At 40.7% G+C, this 20,497-nt stretch overlaps 2 protein-coding genes across 3 annotated transcripts; both read right to left on the minus strand.

Moving 5' to 3' along the window:
• Positions 1-1,507: 1,507 nt before the first annotated feature.
• LOC146552954 (E3 ubiquitin/ISG15 ligase TRIM25-like) lies at positions 1,508-3,624 on the minus strand. Of its 2 annotated transcripts, XM_085255533.1 has the most exons (2): positions 2,812-3,615; positions 2,045-2,101 (listed from the first exon to the last, which is right to left on the minus strand). In XM_085255533.1, exons 1-2 carry the CDS (start codon positions 3,613-3,615, stop codon positions 2,045-2,047), a joined length of 861 nt encoding a protein of 286 aa, XP_085111659.1. The 2 variants fall into 2 exon arrangements, with proteins under 2 accessions (XP_085111658.1, XP_085111659.1); XM_085255532.1 differs by having other exon boundaries at positions 1,508-3,624.
• A 4,959-nt stretch (positions 3,625-8,583) lies between these two features.
• LOC146552955 (uncharacterized) lies at positions 8,584-19,760 on the minus strand. The gene is made up of 3 exons (XM_085255381.1): positions 18,958-19,760; positions 16,323-16,587; positions 8,584-11,199 (listed from the first exon to the last, which is right to left on the minus strand). The coding sequence occupies exons 2-3, from the start codon at positions 16,570-16,572 to the stop codon at positions 9,266-9,268; spliced, it is 2,184 nt and encodes a 727-aa protein (XP_085111507.1). The 5' UTR covers positions 16,573-16,587; positions 18,958-19,760; the 3' UTR covers positions 8,584-9,265.
• Between the last annotated feature and the right edge of the window lie 737 nt (positions 19,761-20,497).

Consider the following 20,497-nt stretch of genomic DNA (forward strand, 5'->3'; position numbering starts at 1 on the left):
TGTACGAGTGTGTGTGTGTGTGTGTGTGTGTGTGTGTGTCGGGGGGGTGCCCAGAGTTTCCTGTAACATCAGGCCCAGAGAGTTTTTCCCTGCAGTGGAGCCAGCCGCACCTGAGGGATAATTACATGCATCTGTCAGCCTCGTCTGGAGGGCTAATTAGCGGAGTAGCTGAGCTGCAGTCGATGCTGGATCGTTAAGAGAAATCAGTTATTTCCCAGCAATTGTGGGACAGTGTTTTTGGAGTTGAGAAGTGGCGTGTACTTACCAGTTGCTTGTTGTTTTCCCAGAGTGTTGTGGACACGAGTGGAGGGAGTTGAGCGCTCTGTACATAGACACCACAAGGGGGAAAGAAACTCACCAAGGTCACTCGAGAAGTCACAACATGGGAGCAAGAAGCAAGCACAAGAAGCAAAAACTCACACACAGAGGATTGTTTGCTCTTGTCATTATTGTTATTCACTATAAATAAGTTCACAGTTTGCTGCACAGTCCTGTGTTTGGGTCCTGCTTCCACACCCCTTGACATGAACTTGGTTTTCGGCGTCACTCTGAGTGGCCAGAGCTTTCTGTGTCTGTGCTTTCTGTTTCCTTGCCAAATAAACTAAGGACAGATTATTTTCTTCCTGAACCTGCCAGTGTTCCCGATGTTTATTTAAATTCTGATTTTGTGAGTTTAAAGTCCAAAAATAACTTTTTTCAACTGTATAACTGTGAAGTTGTATAACAGTTGTATGATTGTATAACTGTCAAGCTACAGTTTAGTTGTACATGTACGATGACAAAAAAGGCTTTTCTATTCTACGTTGGTGTTTCTAAACTGGCCAATTCCTCCAGAGGTTGTGTGAGTTTGGTATAGAAAATGTGACGTGAACATTTCTGGACCAAATATGAGTGAAAGTGTTGTCCCTGAGCATTGACTGTTCTGTCTCAATTAATTCTGTGTGTGACTTGGAACAAAATTAGAAAAGAACCTATTGACAATGTTTCTAAGGATGCTTCCCCTAAGACGGCTTCCATGCCTCCGCCTGTATCAGAGACCAAACCTGCGGGTCCCTCTCCTCCTGAGCCAGAGGCACAACCTTAGCTTCAGTCACCAAAGCCTGTCGTTTGCCTACTGCAGGGGTATCAAACTCCAGGCCTTGTGGTCCGGTGTCCTGCAGGTTTTAGATATCATCCTGGGTCAACACACCTGAATCAAAGGATTAGTTCATTAATAGGCGTCTGGAGACCTTCAAGATATGTTGAGGAGGTAATTTAGCCATTTAAACCAGCTGTGTTGGATCAAGGACACATCTAAAACCTGCAGGACACCGGCCCTCGAGGCCTGGAGTTTGACACCTGTGGCCTACTGAGTGCCTGCGCATCACTGTGCATAGTGGTTGTAGTTTAGGTTATTCTGGATTTAAGCTCAGCATTGTATTTACTTCTTCAAACTATTTTAAATTGTTTTCATAGTTATTCTGGTGAGAGTAATGTTTCAGGTTTCTGCTGTAATAACTCCATTTCCTAGATTGAGAATTAATGCTTACAACTTCTTTGATAGTAAACATAATAACAAAGTCTTTTATTGCATAAAAAAGTCTGAAAACAAGAAATACCTTAAAGCTTTCATGCATCTATTTATTTATTGCCATATCTATTGCCATCCATTTTCTTCTACTTATCCAATTGAGACACATCAAAGAAAGGTAATTTGTCCAATGCTTAAAAATGTGTGTAACTTTACCTGTGATGAATCATTGCATCAAATCTTTTTTGTTGTCAAAATCAAGTGAAGCAAAAGTTGACTTCTTTCTTTTTTATGAAGAAGAAAGTTGAAAATATGTACTTGTAACTACTACTTCAGTTAGTCATTGAGATTAGGTTCACATTTTCTCCACCAATTTTGAGTATATATATTGCACAAAATGTCAAAATAATGATTCTGTGAAAATAAAATGGAAACTATTTCAGTTTAATGATCTCTGCAGTCTCTCCAAGCCAAAGTCCAGCATAGAGCGGCTGAGTGAATGTGGTCTGGACTCTGTGGAGGAGAGTCATGGTTTCAGAGACGCTGTAGAAGGACAAAATACCTGCTCTGTGATCCAGGTAAACGCCTACTCTGGAGGAACGAGGACCTGAGACAGGAGTTTGGATGTTGTTGTACCAAAATTTATAACTGTTGTTACTACAATCTAATGACCAAGATTTGTCATTACGTCCAAAGTTACATTCTTTCCCACTCCCTGCTCTGCTGATATTCTTGTATGCAACTGCTACATGACCTCTTCCACCTCTCCACTCCACCTCCCAGTAACAACATCCAGTCAGACTCTCTCTACTCAGGACCTGACACCAAAAGGTGAATCTGTCTGGATGATCAGAATAAGACTGTTGTTGTTCCATAAATGTTGCTTTTCTGTTCCCCTCTGATAATAACAGCTTTTTGTTTGCCGTGTTTGGATCCAGTGCGATTTCACATGAATATTTTAAGAATCCAGCTCTGGTCTTTGGCTCTGCTTGTGGATCTGACAGTAAAACATCCACTTCAGTGACTGTCAGTGAGATGTTTGTCCGTTCCTCTCTCAGAATGTCCTGTAGTTTATCTCTGACCTCTGACACAGCTGCTGTCACATCCTCAAAGTAGCTCAGAGGACAGATATTGATGCTGGATGAGTCTGTAGACTCACTGAGTGCTGACAGTGAGGGGTAGTTGTGTAGAAACTGGATGTGATCCTCTGTGTGTGAGAGCTGCTTCAGCTCAGCATCTTTCCTCTTCAGCTCAGTGATCTCCTGCTCCAGCTTCTCCTGAAGCTCTTTGACTCGACTCACTTCAGTTTCCTGCTGGGATCTGATCTGCTGCTTCACATCAGAGCTTCTTTTCTGGATGAGATGGATCAGCTCAGTGAAGATCTTCTCACTGTGCTCCACTGTTTGATCAGCAGACTGATTGATGGCCTCCACCTCCTGTTGAAGCAGCTTCACATCTTTCTCTCTGTCCTGGATTCTCTGCTGGATGTTTTGTCGACTCACCTCCAGCTCTCTCTGCCTCTCAGTCCTTTCTGCTGCAGCTGAGACTGTGTCGTGGCCTTTATGTTCATCCACAGAGCAGAGATAACAGATACTCTGCTGATCAGTACGGCAGAACATCTTCATCACCTCATCATGACGAGAGCAGATGTTCTCCTGGAGCTTCTTGGAGGGCTCCACCAGCTTGTGTTTCTTGAATGGAGCCACATCATAATGAGGCTGAAGGTGTTTCTCACAGTAAGAAACCAAACACACTAGACATGATTTCACAGCTTTTAGCTTCATGCCAGTGCAGAAATCACAGGCCACATCTTCAGGTCCAGCATAGCAGTGATCAGCAGGAGCAGCTTGGAGTCCAGTCTTCTTCAGCTCCTCCACTAAAACTGCTAACATGGTGTTTTTCACCAGGACAGGCCTCGCTGTGAAAGTCTGTCTGCACTGAGGGCAGCTGTAGATTTTCTTCTCGTCCTCTCCATCCCAAAAGCCATTAATACACTTCATGCAGTAGCTGTGTCCACAGGGAATAGTCACCGGATCCTTCAGTAGATCCAAACAGATCGAACAAGAGAAGGTTTCTCGATCCAGCTGAACTCCTTTCTGCGCCATTTCTCCTCTCAGTGATTGTGTAAGTTTCACTTCCTTATTATAGAAACTGGTCTGACCTCTGATCTAAACAACATGTGTTGCTGCTGTGAATGGGGCCTGCCAGCTCTAACACACGTTGGTTACACCCATCTTCATAATGTAGATCTAAAGGGGAGGGAACACAGAAAGATATGGACAGACAGGAGGTGCTTAGCTAGAGAGCAGGAAGAAGAGGAAGGGTTTTCATGCTGTGAAACATTCCAGAAAGCAGGAAGAGGCTCTGTGTTTAATTGTTTTCTTTTCAAACCTTTGCTAAATGAATAGTTTCTGTTTCTTTTAACAATTCAAATAGCAGAAATGAACAGCTGACAGCTTGTCAGACTCAGACTGTAAACCATAGAGACAGTTTATATATACATTTAGTCAGGGCAGTGCAGAGATGTTTAAAGGGGCGGGTGCTCACAGTTAAAAAGGGCACATAGAAGCAGGCTGAAGAACAACAACCCACATTCATCAAGAATCTAATATGGAATCACATCACACTACATCACTGTCATCAGGTGGGCACAATGCAAAGCAAACGTAGCCCATTTTTTACCTGATGGGTACAATGTTGCTGTTTGGGGGGTTGCTTCTGCTCTTGCTGCTGATAGTGCTGGAGGGCAGGGCTGTGTTGATCTGAGACTGTAGAGATTAAACAGTCCACAGGAGAGAGGGTAGCTGATTAAACAAGTGTTATGAGATAATAATAAAACGCAAAGATTGGTCACGGCGCTTGGAACCATAAGGCAACAAAACTGGGAAATAAACTAAGCTCTGCCTGTGAATCACTCTTTGCCTCTCTTCTTCCTTCCATCTCCTCATCTCATCTATCACATTCCACTTGCTGTCCATCTGAGAACGAGGCACAGTTTGCTATTGAATCCATCTATTATTTAATTATACATTGTAACAACTCTTGCACCTAATCCATAATAAAGCAATGATAGAAAAATGTTATAGAACCAAAACTTTGTGTTTATTATTGTTTTTATACTTAAAGTGTGATGTCCACACATGTGGACGCCAGGTCCTAGGAGGTTAATAATAAAGTAACACCAAATGACAAAAAAATACAAGAGAACTCAAAACACTGGGTCAACAAGACCCAGGACCATGGCACTACCAATAAGATAACTCTTTATTGTCATTGCACAGTCATACTGATGCATACATAATGATCCTTATTCTATATATATAACAGAAAGAAAGGGCAATTCTCTCCCAGCCAATAAACAAAAGAAAAAGGGTCTCAACAAAAAGGGCTTCTTACTCCTTCTGAACTGCTACCAGGTCCTCAATATGTCCAGTGTAAGTAAGCAAATGAGTAACTAAGTACTTTCAGGCATGGTAGTTAGCACTGGGAGCATGCACTACTTCCCTTTCTCCTTTTGAGATACATTGACTGTTTCAGATGGAAGAAATCAGGACTTCGCGTATTCCATAGGTTGCTTCCTTGTTTTACAAGGTTAAAGAGAAGTTAAAGAGAAGTAGCAGCAGTAAAAGCAGATGCAATACTCAGAGGCAAGTTTAAGAGATGCTGTGGCCATTTTTGTTGAATGTTTATAAATCGCAATTTGTATTCATTTTTGTTTTTTCTTTAAAGTTGTAAGAATATGTGGACCTAGTTTTTGTTATGTAAATTTGTAATTCATTTTATTTTTGGAAAGTGATTGGTTTATTAGCTTATGGACCCTCCCATCAATCAAGGGATTAGGAGCACCCTGAAGGGGTGTGGTACAGATGTTTTTTTTTTGCCAAATTTCAGATGGGACAACGGGAGGGTTTAAAAAATGATTTTTTTTCACCACTTTTTGAAGTTGTTAAAGCAAATTAAGTTGACTTTCATTTCATTTTAAATTGCAAGAAGTTATTTGGGGTTTTTTTTTTGTTTGTCATTTTCCACGAAATAAACACCATATAATTTTAAACAATGAAGTAAGAAATGTGTTCTAAAACAAACCTCCCGTTGTTGTTGGCCTTTTCTTGGACTTTTTTGGTGTTTGGAACATAAAAAGGCCGTCACAAGAGATTTATTAACATGAGGTGAATGAGGAGTAGAGGACAGGGATTCATGAAGAGGAGCAATGGGCTGATAGGATGTGAAGGGATGGAGAGTGGGCAGGCAGGTGAGGTCCTTCTAAAAGTTGAGTTTATTTGGTAGAGATGTTTTCAAGGGAGCTTCATCCAGAGAAATGCTAACAGGATACTGACACACGGAGGAGGCTCAGAGTCAAAGAGCAAGGATGAATAAACAGCACAATAACAATGTCTGGCAGCTTTTGGAAACAGAATATGTTCACCAACAGTGCTGGTTTAGTTACTTGAGAAAAGTAATTTGTTACTCAGTTACTTAGTTACTTCTTGAAAACACGATACAAAACCCGAATAGGTAATAAATCAATAGACCTTTGCAAAAACTTAGTGATGTCCAATTCTACTTTTTCTGTATAATCTATCATATAAAATGTAATCAAATGAAAAAGTCTCTTTTTAAAACTTGTTTTGTTAGTTTTAATCTTTTAACTTTATGCATCAAGCAAAAATTAAATTATATGCAACAATCTTTGTCTTGTAGAAATTTGGTTTTTGACCTTTTTTCTGCATATTCCAGCATATAAAATATTTTTTTTTGTATGTTTACACTCACTCTTTCAAATACATGCAATTAAAACACAGCAGAAAATAAATAAAACCAAAGACTCAGTGGCACTGAGTCCTGTCGCTCTTAATTCGGTTGTCACCAGTTTAGCAGGAGTGGGGTTGGTGGAGGTTTGCCCGGTGCTGCAGCGGTCATGTCAGTGGGAGGATCCAGGGGTTTCTCTGTGGATTTCACATTCCCGTGGCATCGTGCTCGGTGCTTGCTCAGAATTTAAGGGGGTTTTTTTGATGTAAAAAGAAGTTTACTTCCAGAAATATGAAAGGTACGATAAGAATAATAAATACGACAAACAAACAACAATAATGATGAGATGATGAGATAGCCTTTATTTGTCAGTTGCAGGTCTTTTGCCCACAACCGCCTAACAATACAATAATAACAATAAAATATAAGTTAAAGTGTCAGTTATCCACTGATTCAAAGGGATAAGTGAAGACTTCGTTTTAGGAATTTCCACCAGTCAAGAAATCCTCCCCATCCCCCATCCCCCCACCCCGACCTTACATACACAACACAGACATCACATGGGGAGACAGGTCGGAGACCGGTAGTATTATGGAAAAACACTGAAATGTACAATACAATGGGCAAGTCGAGGAGGGGACTTGGGTGCTCCTATGGGAGGACAGCATGAGAACAGAAAAAAAAACCTCCTCTGCACAAAGAGCACATAAATGTCCAGATCACAACATCATGAAGCACGTGAAAAGCAACAGGGGTGGGTAAGGGGTGAGAAGCTGATGCAGACACAGCCATGCTGCCCTGCAGCTATTCATCCAGCGCTGGGCCCAGACCCACCGTCCGACTCAGCCTTGGAGATAAGCGTACGAGGGCGTTTGGAACGAAGAGTCTAAACACAGTTTGTTATCAGGGGACAAATTGTTTGTTATGTTCAGCTCCAGCCTTGAGACCGCAGCAGGCGCCGATATGGTAGCCGCATGAAATAATGGTGGTGTTCTTTCTTTAGTGCAAACCACTGCATGACAATTTTACAGTCTGTCTAATGTCCATCACTGGTTCCTCACCATTCCCAATGGAGAGCCGTGAGCCTCTCCACGATGTTATCCAGCTACACCGAGATGTTATCCAGTTTGCTCATAGAGCACGAGTGTTCACGACAGCCGTGAGCCTCTCCAAGATGTTGTCAGATGTTGTCAGAGTCTCAGTACTCACAGCAGCCACAAGCTTCTCCAAGATGTCATCCGGGCTGCGTCTAATGAGCCCATTCTGAGAAGCCACGGCTCACTCCATCGTTCCAATCAACATAGCGGGCAGCCTTGTGGGAATTTGAACAGCCGTTTCCGCTTTCTTTATTCTTCGATAAGCCAGGGCCAAGCCAGCGCCTATCAGCAAGAACCCTGTTATCATGGTTCCAAAAAGGTCTTCAATGTCCTTGGTCGACAGTCCCACCAGGCACACAACCCTCCAGTCCTTCCACCCATCCATCATGTATCCGGCAGAGAACGTCCCTCCAGGACACACGGTCTCTTCCAAACCCAGGCTTCTCGTTGTGAAGAGGGTGTCAATTGCATTCAGGGGCCAGTTGATCAAATCCATAATTCCTCTTTTAGGTTTTAGAGAACAGACTGTGAGACTCTTCCAGGGTAGAGAGAGAAAAGTAGACAAGACTAGACAGAGACATGAGAAAGCCAAGCAGGAAAGATAAAGGAAGGGAGAAAGTGCGACCGCCTTCATCAAGAGCCAGAGAAGTTACTTGTCATGTGTTGTTTGTCATGTGTTTCTATGGTGTAATAACAGCCATGTGCTTTTTTGTGCTGAGGTGATTTTTTCTGCTCTCAAACTGTTCTCCCATTAGGAGCTCAGTCTGGGTGGAGTTTTTTCTCCTCTCACCTCATGTTTGTTTAATTTTGTTGTTCTTTCCTATCAGCCTACCTCTCTAACCGGCTTCCCTAATGTGATGTATGTCTAAAGCATGTTTGGTCAGAAGGTTCCTTGTAAGTGCGAATGCGCCAACTAGCATGCTGCCTGCTGTAAACCATAATTTCCTTCGGGATTAATAAAGTATATCTGATTCTGTTAGTGGGGATAGGTTGATTGATTAATCTAAATTGCCCATAGGTGTGAATCTGTGAGTGAATGTGAGTGCGAATGGTTGCTGTGTCTCTATGTGTTAGCCCTGTGACAGACTGGCAATCTGTCCAGGGTGTACCCCGCCTCTCACCCTATAACAGCTGGGATAGGCTCCAGCGCCCCCCGCAACCCTGGAAAGGAAAGGCGGAAGGAAATGGATGGATGATTCTGATTCTGAAGAAATAAATAACCACAAAAACCTTTAAATATCTCTTTATTTACCATTTAAGAACACATAACCCATACTCATTTACAACAGAACTAAACAATAAATAACAATATAGGCATAACATTTCCCCTGAAGTTCAGCATGGCAAAACAAAGTGATTTCAAGTCCACCATGACATAATTATTGGTTTTTAATAATAAAATAATAATTATTACAATTGTAATATTGTAAACAACAGACATTTACAATTGATGTCACATGTACAACACTAGAACAACTGGAAAATATGAGTTCAGATAAATACAGGGATTTAAATAACTCAGAGATTCATCAATATATCATGGAAATGAGGTAATAATTTAAATAAACAATTCTCAAAGCTCTTGGATAACAGTTTAGCTCACAAGTTGAATAGATTAGTATATGCTGTAATATTGCATGCTGTAACTCATGTTTGACTCCTACCTGATTCCCTTTGCTGCGCCTATTTTTCTATTCACTTGTCATGCTCTCCCTATTGTCTTCACTATGCTATCTGATAAACATGAAAGTGCCCCAAAGAATTCTGTCTTTAAGTGTTCTTGACAGAAACTATACCATAGATAAGAATGGGGTCTTTTCCCTCAGGTCTTGCAGTGATTTCACTTCTCACCTGTGTGAGAAACAAACGCGTGACAGTAGCTCTCCCACATTTTGTAAGAGTGAAACTTTCAACCAGTATGAATTCTCATGTGTCTTTTCAACTGTGTCGTGTAACGAAATCTTTTCTCACAGCCGTTACAAGAATATGGTTTCTCCCCTGTATGAATTCTCATATGAGTTTTCAAATTCACCATTTGACTGAATCCTTTCCCACAGGTGCCACAATAATGTGGCTTCTCACCTGTATGGAATCTAGTGTGAGATTTTAATGCTGATAAGTTACTAAATCCTTTCCCACACGTGGTGCAAGAATGTGGTTTCTCTCCTGTGTGACTTTGCATGTGACGTTCCAATGTTGATTTCTGACTAAATCTTTTGCCACAGGCACTGCACGAATAGGGCTTCTCACCTGTGTGAGTTCTCATGTGAGTTCTCAAGTTCATCATATGTCTGAATCTTTTACCACATGTGCTACAAGAATGTGGCTTCTCACCTGTGTGAATTCGCATGTGACGTTCCAATGTTGATTTCTGACTAAATCTTTTGCCGCAGGTACTACAAGAATAGGGCTTCTCACCTGTGTGAGTTCTCATGTGAGTTTTCAAGTTCATCATATGACTGAATCTTTTCCCACAAGTATCACAAGAATGTGGCTTCTCACCTGTGTGGAATCTAGTGTGAGATTTTAATGCTGAGAAGTCACTAAAATCTTTCCCACAAGTGCTACAGGAATAGGGCTTCTCACCTGTGTGAGTTCTCATGTGAGTTTTCAAGTTCATTCTATAACTGAATTGTTTTCCACAGGTGTTACAAGAATATGGTTTCTCCCCTGTGTGAATTCTCATATGAGTTTTCAAATTTACCATGTGACTGAATCCTTTCCCACAGGTGCCACAAGAATGTGGCTTCTCACCTGTGTGAAATCTAGTGTGAGATTTTAATGCTGATAAGTTACAAAATCTTTTCCCACAAATGGTACAAGAATGTGGCTTCTCACCTGTGTGAATTCGCATGTGACGTTCCAATGTTGATTTATGACTGAATCTTTTGCCACAGGTACTACAAGAATAGGGTTTCTCACCTGTGTGAGTTCTCATGTGAGTTTTCAAGTTCATCATATGTCTGAATCCTTTCCCACAAGTATCACAAGAATGCGGCTTCTCACCTGTGTGGAATCTCATGTGAGTTTTGAATGCTGAGAAGTTACTAAAATCTTTCCCACAAGTGCTACAGGAATAGGGCTTCTCACCTGTGTGAGTTCTCATGTGAGTTTTCAAGTTTATCATGTGACTGAATTGCTTTCCACAAGCGCCACAGGAATAGGGCTTCTCACCTGTGTGACATCTAATGTGAGTTTTCAAGTTTATCGTTTGCCGGAATCTTTTTCCACAGATGCTACAAAAATATGGCCTTTCACCTGTGTGAATTTTCATGTGTCTCTTCAAACTTGACAACTCACTAAATCTTTTATCACAGGTGGTACAAGAATAAGGTTTCTCACCTGTGTGCACTTTCAAATGTCTAGTGAGGCTGTATTTATCGCGAAAGGTTTTACCACAAGTGTTGCATTTTACACAATTTTTATTTTTAATAGATTTACACTGACTCTCTGATACTGGAGAGATGTGTATTATATTACTGTGACTATCGTTTCCGTTATGTCTCATTTTCTTCAGCTCCCAATTTCTAGCCGATCCCAGGTCCACATGGTGACCTTCTTTCCAATCACGCATGTTTGGTTCATAAGAGTTAAGAGAAAGAAGCTGGTTCCTGTTTGGTTCTAGTTTATTGAGGTCACTATGCTCATAAAAAGGAATCACCATAAACGTATCAGTTTCCTGCTTCAGTAGAAACTGTTCTGCCTCCTGACTGTTGCGCTGTTCCTCTTTAATCTGTGGAGGATCTGGGTGCTCCTGGTCCAGGCTGAAGTTATTCTCCTGATTACAGATCTGTTGGTCTGTCAGAAACTCCTCCTTGTTACGCTCAACTTGGTGAATCAGATCTGATGGGACAAATGGGAAAAATGTGTTTATGAAAGAAAAGTGTAATTCCAAAATTTGAACAATTAATTTTTGCACTGATATAAATGACTGGAGTTCTGACACTCTTATTAGAAAAGCTCAATATTTGTTAAATGGCAGAGTTTTTAAACATCCAGAGTTTTCATTTAACATTTTACAGAATTTTCAGTTATTTTTAAGTACATATGTTTAAATACAAACATCAATTAAATTACAAAACAGAAACTGAATTAACACACCTAATGTAAAATAAAATGAAAAATCTAAAATTGTCAGTAACCATAAATTTTTATTTTTACCTTCCTAACTTTAACATAATTTTAATATACCGTCTTTTGTTCGAGTTTAACAGTATAAATACGATCCTAAAATTTAATGCAAGCAGTGTATAACATCACTTAGAATTAGAATTGTTTTATAATGTAAAACATATTATTACTGTGTGTTGTGTATTTTCTAGCAGTTCTTTCATGGGTGGGTGGGGGGCAATGTTCCCTCTAATTTTTCATGTGTCTGAGCAAACACACAAACTCCCTGAGTGGTCCCTTGGACCACTGTGAGCGACATTAGATGTGTGCACTGTGGTCACGCCAACATCGAATCCCTCCAAGTTTCATGGTTTATTAAATTACAGCATTTACATTTATGTTAGACTACTTTTAATTAACTGCTTTAGCTCACTTACAATGAAAATTAAAAAAATCTTGTTCATGACCTGTGTAGTATGCAGTGTAGGGACTAACACGTTATTAAGTAATGTGTTACAGTAACTACGTTATTATTGTGGTAACGAGCACGGTAACTAGTTATTATGCCAAAATCAGGAACGTGTTAATCGTTACTGGGATTTAGATAGGATCGTTATTCGTTACTTCTTGCGGTGGCTATCGCAGAGCTTCCACTGATTCAGTAACATTAGCAAGTGGTGGAGGCCAGCAGGTGGATGAGGGAAGGGGGAGGCAGGAGGAGCAAAGACCCGAGGCGGCCGCCGGTCCAAGTGTCAGGTGAACTGAACTTCAGGTAAGAAGTTATGACCTGAAGTCTATCTGGGTCAGATATAAACCAAGTTAAGGTACAGTTTATTTTTGTTATGCGGACTTTTTCGTACTGGGTACTAGCTAGCATGATGGAGTTTCTATACAGCTGGATGGTGCTATGTTACTGATGTTGAACTTTATTTTGTTCATAAGGTTAGTTATTAGAGTTGCCAACCATCCCCTAAAAACACGGAATCGTCTCCGATAAAATATTACGCGTTTCGTATTGAGGTGAAAAGGAACGCAGCTTGTCCAGTACTTCAGCTACAATGAAAAAGACACAAAGCTGGAGTTTTTCTGTGTCTTTGCTGCACAGCTGCCTCTTCTTCTCTCATTCTCTCTCCCTCTCCTGTTTCTACTTCAATCATTAAACTGATCAATGATCAGCTTATCGGCTTTTCTCTCTTGGTTGTTTATCGCCCACTTTGCGCCAGAAAGAGGAAACCAGCGGATGTCGCGTTAAACAACAGCAGCACGTTTAAGCTTGATCAGCTGTTGTTAGAATTTATTTGATATTAATTTCTAGTATCAGCTGATGTTTGCTGGAGCCACAGCCGTAAAAGCTGCTGGTCATGATGTCGGTTTGGTTATCTGGTGAGCAGTTTTGGTCAAGTTACTTGAAAAAAGTAATCAGTAACTAATTACTGATTACTCCCCCCAAAAAGTAATCCCATTACTTTACTGATTACTTATTTTCAAAAGTAATTAATTACTTAGTTACTTAGTTACTTTTTTAAAACACGATTTACAACCTGAAGAGGTGATAAAGCGATAGATCTTTCAGCCCAATTCTACTTTTTCTGCATAATCCATCATACAAAATGTAATCAAATGGAAAAGTCTCTTTTTTTAAACTTGTTTTATCAGTTTTAATCTTTTAACTTTATGCATCAAGCAAAAATTTAATTATATGCGACATTCTCTGACTTGAATAAATTAGTTTAACATTTAAACCTATTTTCTGCACATTCCAGAACATAAAATAAAATATTTTTTGTGTTTACACTCACTCTTTCAAATAGATGCAAGTAAAACACAGCAGTAAATAAATAAAGTCAAAGACTCAGCGGTCCTGTTGCTCTATTTTTACCTGTAAAGCAGGACTGGGGGTAGGCGGAGGTTTACCCTGGTGCAGGTGTGCTGCGGTCAGTTGAAGAGTCCGCGAGTTTCTCTGTGAGTTTCCCATTACGTCATAGCGCACTCGGTGCTTGCTTGGAAGTTTAGGGGGTTTTTTCGCTGTAAAAAGAAGTTTTCTTCCCACGCACGATGGACGCTAATGTTTTTGTCACTTTTTACGGAATCAAACTCAAAATAAGGTCAGTACTTCCACGCTTTAAACGCTGCACGCTCATACTCTCTCCCACAATCGATATGTGATCCATTGTTGATCTGCACACAGCTGTTGTCACCAACGGCGCACTTGCTTACGTCACTGTCATGAGACATTCTCGCAAAAAATCATGGTTTTAGTAACGCAGTAACGCAGCGTTCCTACGGGAAAGTAACGGTAATCTAATTACCGATTTTGCAATAGTAATCCCTTACTTTACTCGTTACTTGAAAAAGGTAATCAGATTACTGCCCATCTCTGCTGGTGAGAGGGAAACATGAAGATGAAACCAGGAGATGTCCTTACTGAATCATCAGAGCTGAACAGGTGATGGAGAAACAGGTTTACCTTTTAGGTGACATGAATGAGTTGAAGGGAAGTTATGAACTGTTTCTGAGAGACAAATAACACCAGGATCATTTTTTTACGTAGCTGACAGCTGGTAACTGTGCAGGGGCAAGTCTAGCAAAGTTTTGCCAGGGGGGCCAAGTAGGGCATTAACAGGGAGAGGGGGGCACAAAATAGTACTTTTCTTTCTTATTCTCATTTAAAATATCTAGCTTTTAAAAAAATAATTATCTGAATCTTGCAACAAACGATTGATAGATTGATGCATATATACCATCAAGACAGTGTACATCACTGTCACAACTAGGGATGGGTATCGTTTAGGTTTTATCCGATACCGGTGCCAAATCGGTACTTTTGAAACGGTGCCGGTTCTCAAACGGTGCTCAAACCGGTGCTTAAAGAATGGAGAACACAAAATTGGTCCAAAAACCTCTCATGTTCAGCTGGTTTTTGTAAAAAGATAACAATGTTAGCCTTTTCTGCAGCTATGGGGCATATATGGTATCACTCTTGGCTGGAAGCAGTGCTTAAACAATGGAAAAAACAAACTTTATCCAAAAACCTCTCATGTTCAGCTGGTTTTTGTAAAAAGATAACAATGTTAGCCTTTTCTGCAGCTATGGGGCATATATGGTATCACTCTTGGCTGGAAGCAGTGCTTAAACAATGGAAAAAACAAACTTTATCCAAAAACCTCTCATGTTTAGCCGTTTCCCTCTTTTTCTTTGGTCATTTTAGCCTTTTTGGCCAGGGTGAAGGGAGTATCTGCCATCAAACAAGAAGACAGCCGCATGTAGCTATGATGATGTTTGCTAGTTCACCTTACATGCATTAATGTAATAATGTGGTTAGCCTACTCAACGTAAATTACACACGAACAACATTAAGCTACTCAAGCAGAGAAAAACGGCTGCTGCTGCATCATCATCCTCATTATTTCTGCTACACTGGCAGGGCTAGGGGCCAGGACTCTCCTCTTCGTGTTTTTGGGGATGTTGCTAACCCCAGGTCTGATAACAGGCACCACACCCGCAGTAGATGCGCTCGGTGTGAGGTCTCGCAGCAAGGTATCAAATACGGCGCATTTCTGGGCTTTTAAAAAAAACGCTATGCGTCGCCAGGTGTTTCATCGGATTTGAGGTGTTACCTCCTTTGACAGTATCACAGTATCAGCTTAAAGCACTTGTTGCAGGCTGCTGAGTTTGCATATTTTGCTGTGAAGTACAGCCAGACTTTTGCCTTGGGCATTTTTAATCTGTAGCTCTGCATAAAAGAACGTAGGTACCTGGACCCGCCTACTATCCTCGGAAACGTAAAATGATTGGCTAGACTTGTATCACAGCTCAGGAAAAAAAAGCACCGAAATAAAGCACCGAAATGTGCGCTGCTTTTCGGTCTGGTTACTACCGTTTATGATGGCACCGGACACCGGTACCCATCCCTAGTCACAACAGTGTTTGTTTTCATTCAACGGCTTTATGATTTTTCCTATAATGGTGGGCCAGTCTCTAGTCAAAATGCCCGGGACGATTTTTTGTCCCAGTCCAGCTCTGTATGCAGCTCATCTGCAGTCTGGTGTTACCTACATCTTCCTATTTGGAAGGCAGAATTTCCGAGTTCTGAGTACAATCGAAAGCACCACGACTGCAGTTTTCGTGTTGGATGTAAAAAGCGCACGTGACGTTGTGACGTAGGCTAGAATCATGGCGGCGGTCAACGACGGTCCAGGCGTGGGATTTCTCTCATGGAAATATGCACATTATCTTTTCCTTTCTATTGGTAGGTGGCACAATGCACTTGTAATGCACAAGTAAGCAAGCTAGAAGACTGGCAATCTTGCTGGGTATCCAGTTACGGAAGCAACACACTAACAAGAGAATTCTGAGTAAAACCAAAGTTACTTTCCCTAGTAACTAGTTACTTTGAAAGTAACTGAGTTACTTTTGATAGCAGTAACTAGTAATGTAACTAAGTTACTAATTTAAAGTAACTTACCCAACATTGGTAGTATGTTAACACTATTGGAAGTAAAAATAACTGAACTCCAATTTTGAAAACAAAAATTTCTTCTTCTTCTTTTTTTATTTTTTTATTTATAAAGCTCTGACTTGTATTATGAGTATGAGTCTGTGGTCTGGGAGAGAGTCCTGTAACTGTAAATGTTGGGCAATTAATTATAGTTACTTCTTCAAAAAAGTAACTGAGTTATGCAAACAAAGTTTTTGCAGCTGTTTACCTAAAAATGCAGCCAAGACGGTTTTTTAAATAAACATTTAAAACTATTTACAGAACAATCAGGTGTTCCGTGTGTGTGTGTGTGTGTGTGTGTGTGTGTGTGTGTGTGTGTGTGTGTGTGTGTGTGTGTAGAGAGAGTGTTTTTACATACCTGTGCTCTCTGGGTTTATTTCCGGTTTCCAGATGGTATCCAGCAGTTTGCGCCGCTCTTCCCCAGTCCAGACAATGATGCCTTCGGCCTCCTGCTTCACTACAAGTTGTTCTCCCTCATGATTAATGCAGAGTTCATCCTGTTCCTCTTTAATCTGTGGAGGCTCTGGGTCCTCCTGGTCCAGACTGGAATTCCTCCCTTGGCTGAAGTCCTGCCAATCATCCAGACCTTCCTCTTCCTCACACTTCATATTGTCTTAGGAAGTCTTGAGGAACAGTGGGACACAAGAAAATTGTTACTAATGTGATAGCAGGAAAATACACTTGTGAGCAAATAGAATCTAGCAGCGCTGTACACTGTGAGCATGTTGCTCACATTTGTTAGTAAAACTGAAAGTGTTTCAGGAACACCGTGTGAGTGCTAAATGGTAAATGGACTGATACTTAAATAACGCTTTTCTACTCTCCTGGAGCACTCAAAGGGCTGACTGCAGGTTTACCAACCTTATAACCAGTACATCTGCACAATGACTGAAACCAGTGAATGAACGGCGAGCAGTGAGGTCAGTTCCTTGATTTAATATGCAGATTGTAATGACCATTGATCAATAACCACTGATCAAAGACTCCTTGAAGAGGTAATTTACATGAAAAGGAAAAGACAATCTCTGAATCGAGGAGGGGGCCTATGGGTAAATCTTTCACCATCTTACAGTGCTGTGAGTGCAGCCATTATTGGTACTCATGGCCATTGATCCATGGTCTTTGATCAAATTTGCATATTAATGAAAAAAGAAATTGACCTCACAGCCCATGTTTCTAAGTAGGTCAATCTAAATCCCAATTTTTAAATAAATCTTATGGCAAAGATACTTCAGTGGGCATTCTGTGTACATGCCCAGGGACCCACAGACAGCTGGGGGGCCCATAAAAGAGGCAAATGAAAAAAAACAACAACAAAAAAAACAGCATACACATATGCATAAACACACACACACACACACACACACACACACACACACACACACACATATACATATATGTGGCCACAAATCAATAGACATTGATCAAAGACCTCCTTGACTCCCCAAGGAGGAGTACCTGTGAAAAGGGAAAGACAATCTCTCAATTGAGGAGGGGGCCTAATGGTCCATCTTTCACCATCTTACAATGCTGTGAGTGCAGCTCTCTGTAAATTGTATGTGAATGGATCAATGACCATTGATCAATGGTCTTTGAGCAGTGGTCATGACAACTTGCATATTAATGATCGTCTTGATCATTAAACTGACCTCACAGCCCATTGTTCATTCTGTGGGCTCGTTTCAAGTCCTTGTGCAATTGTACTGTTTATAAGGTTGGGGAAACCTGCAGTCAGCTGAGACTGAAGAAGTCACTTGATGAGTGATGAAACATTTCTACCACTGAGAACACTACGTCCAGATGACCACAATCTTTTGGGGATTTTAATACCTGGATGATTTAGTATGCATCAAGACAGTAAAAAGATGCTAAATTGTTATTAACATTTGCAACTGGGAAGATATGTGCTATTTAGCCAACTTCTGGTCTTACAGCGACCCCTAGTGGACATTGTAAAATATTGCTGTGTCTGAGTTGATGATGTGTTCTGATTGTTGCTTAGTTATCTTTGACCCTGCTAATTATAGTATTACCTGTTTCTGTTTCCAGACAACCATGCTTATAGTCACCTATACTGCATCTGCCACAATTATAAGTGCATATCTGGCTGTATCACAGTTGGATTTATCATGGCAAGCCCTGCTGTAACCAGTTCTTCTGTGAAGCTTCATTAAAGACGGTGAACTAAACTCCTGGACTGCTGAAGTCTTTCTGACCGAAGACTTAGGCCAGACTTGTATACCCAGCACTTCCAGTATATATATATTCTACACTGTCACAACCACCACATGGCCTGCTGCACCTCACAGAAACAATAATAAAACATAGTAATATAAATGTATAAACATCTTCTATCCTTATTAAAAAATAATAACAACAATTATTGAAAAACATTTTTATGTTTTTATCATTTTTTCTTCTTATACCAGATGCCTTATAGCTTTATAACTACATTAGCTGTATTCATATGAAACTGTATTCATTTCTACACACTGTTACTTTGCAGGACAGTGCTCTTCTTTTACAGCTATTCTGTGTGAGGGTGGGTTTAAAAAAACGATTTTAATATGAATAATGAGTTATCGATTCATTAAATCCTGATTTAATTTGATCAGTTTTTAAATGTAAAAGTATTTTTTGCCAGAAAAGCCGGAATCTCGACTTAAAGCTCACAAAACAATTTCAACCGTCAGTCGGCTAAAACAGCAAACGATTAAAGGGCAGGTAACCGCAAAAAGACGTAAACACAAAACACAAAACCCGACGGCACGGACACGCCGTCCGGTGAAAACCTGCCAGGTTTGTCACTCTCGGACCAAAATACACAGAACCGGCTTCTGTCTCCTGGATGTTAATACTAAAGGTTTGCTGTTTAAAGATAGAGAAGAAGTCCTTGTTAGTCTGTTAGCCAAAACTGAGCTCTGATCAGTCCTATATGGTGCTATATGTTATTCCTGTGTTCGTTCACTGAGACCATCACCAGTTTTACATACCTGTAATGTGAGACTTTATCTCAGATTTCCAGCTGATATCCAGCAGTCTGTGCTGACTGATCTCCTCATACCGGACGATCCTGTCCTAACCTCTGAGATTTCTTGAGCAGCAGCAGTCACCTCCTCTCAGACACAACGGGACAGAGCAGCGTCGGTTCCTTCTTCTTCTTTTTATTGTTTAATGGCTGTTGGCAAACAGCACAATGGCGCATTACCGCCACCAACTGGTGTGGAGTGTAGACCGGTTATTTAAAAAAAATGAAATCCTCACAAAACCAACGAGTCTGCCTTAAGAATCAAAATAGGGTCTGATAACTTTCACTTCTCGAGTTCGTACGAAACAAATCAATCAAGTCAAGTTTCACTTTTATATCACCAACCTGATCAATTTTTCTTTCACCATCATATGTCTGACATTGCATTACGCATCATTTCCGTTCTTCCTCTTCTCCTTTTAAATTTTCGTCAGATCGGCTGCATTAAAAGCATATTGTTGCCCTCCTCAGGACATCCGTGGAGGTATTCATGAATTTTGGCACAGCTGTGAACAAACTAAGCTGAAGTGCTTTAACCTCCTCTGCATCCTTGTTGATAGAAGTGCAAGGTACAACTGTATCGAAGCGTCATTAATGGGTCAGTGATTTAGTCTGGAGCTGTATCATCTAATATTTCCTTCAGCTTCAGCACAGAGTGTTAACAGAACAAGACTTTTGATGAGAACAAAGAGCAGGGACAGAAACAGCATAGTTTAACACAAACAGTAAAAATCTAATAAAATGGTGACAAAGAGACATTTTTTGGTTCTTGCTTGTCTGCAGCACCTCCAGCATGTTTAAAATGATCTGGTTGTTTTTGCACGCATTTTGGTTAGCATGAAGTTTATGTGGAGCTCAGTGCGTTTGATTTTATATAAACCGATACTTCAGTGTGAACTCCTTTCTTTACAGCTGTCAATAAAACAGCAATACTTTTACTGCTGTGATGAAAATGAAACATCTGTGTGAGGCAGGTAAGGCAAAGCATCAGGACTACATTAAGAAAAGCATTATTTTTTAATAATAATGGATTGGATTTATATAGCGCTTTTCAAGGCACCCAAAGCGCTTTACAATGCCACTATTCATTCACTCTCACATTCACACACTGGTGGAAGCAGCTACAGTTGTAGCCACAGCTGCCCTGGGGTAGACTGACAGAAGCGAGGCTGCCATATCGCGCCATCGGCCCCTCTGGCCAACACCAGTAGGCAAGTAGGGTAAAGTGTCTTGCCCAAGGACACAACGACCAGGACAGAGAGCCCAGGGATCGAACCGGCGACCTTCCGGTTACAGATGCGATTCCCAACCCCCTGAGCCATGGTCGCCCCGTAATATTATTACTGTCAAACCACTGCCCACTAATAATTATTTAATCTCTAAATTTCCATGTTGTTATCAAAATGATCAATTACAATAAAACAAAAAAAGCTATTATCTATCGTACATTACTCCTTCGTAGGGCTGCCAGACTTTATGTAAGGACTTTACTTTTGTCTGACTGA

This window comes from Mchenga conophoros, linkage group LG18 (genome assembly GCF_057382185.1).
Source record: "Mchenga conophoros isolate Kocher_MC1m ecotype Shallow Benthic linkage group LG18, M_conophoros_male_GT1.1, whole genome shotgun sequence".
NCBI classification, from domain to species: Eukaryota; Metazoa; Chordata; class Actinopteri; order Cichliformes; family Cichlidae; genus Mchenga; species Mchenga conophoros.

Bases quoted from the DNA above. Each gene is read 5' to 3' on its own strand.
- LOC146552955 (XM_085255381.1), bottom strand. From the start codon at position 16,572: ATGAAGTGTGAGGAAGAGGAAGGTCTGGATGATTGGCAGGACTTCAGC. The intron at 11,200-16,322 runs GTATGTAAAAAC...TTGTCCCATCAG, and splicing joins AATAAACCCAGAGAGCACAG to ATCTGATTCACCAAGTTGAG.
- LOC146552954 (XM_085255532.1), bottom strand. From the start codon at position 3,615: ATGGCGCAGAAAGGAGTTCAGCTGGATCGAGAAACCTTCTCTTGTTCG.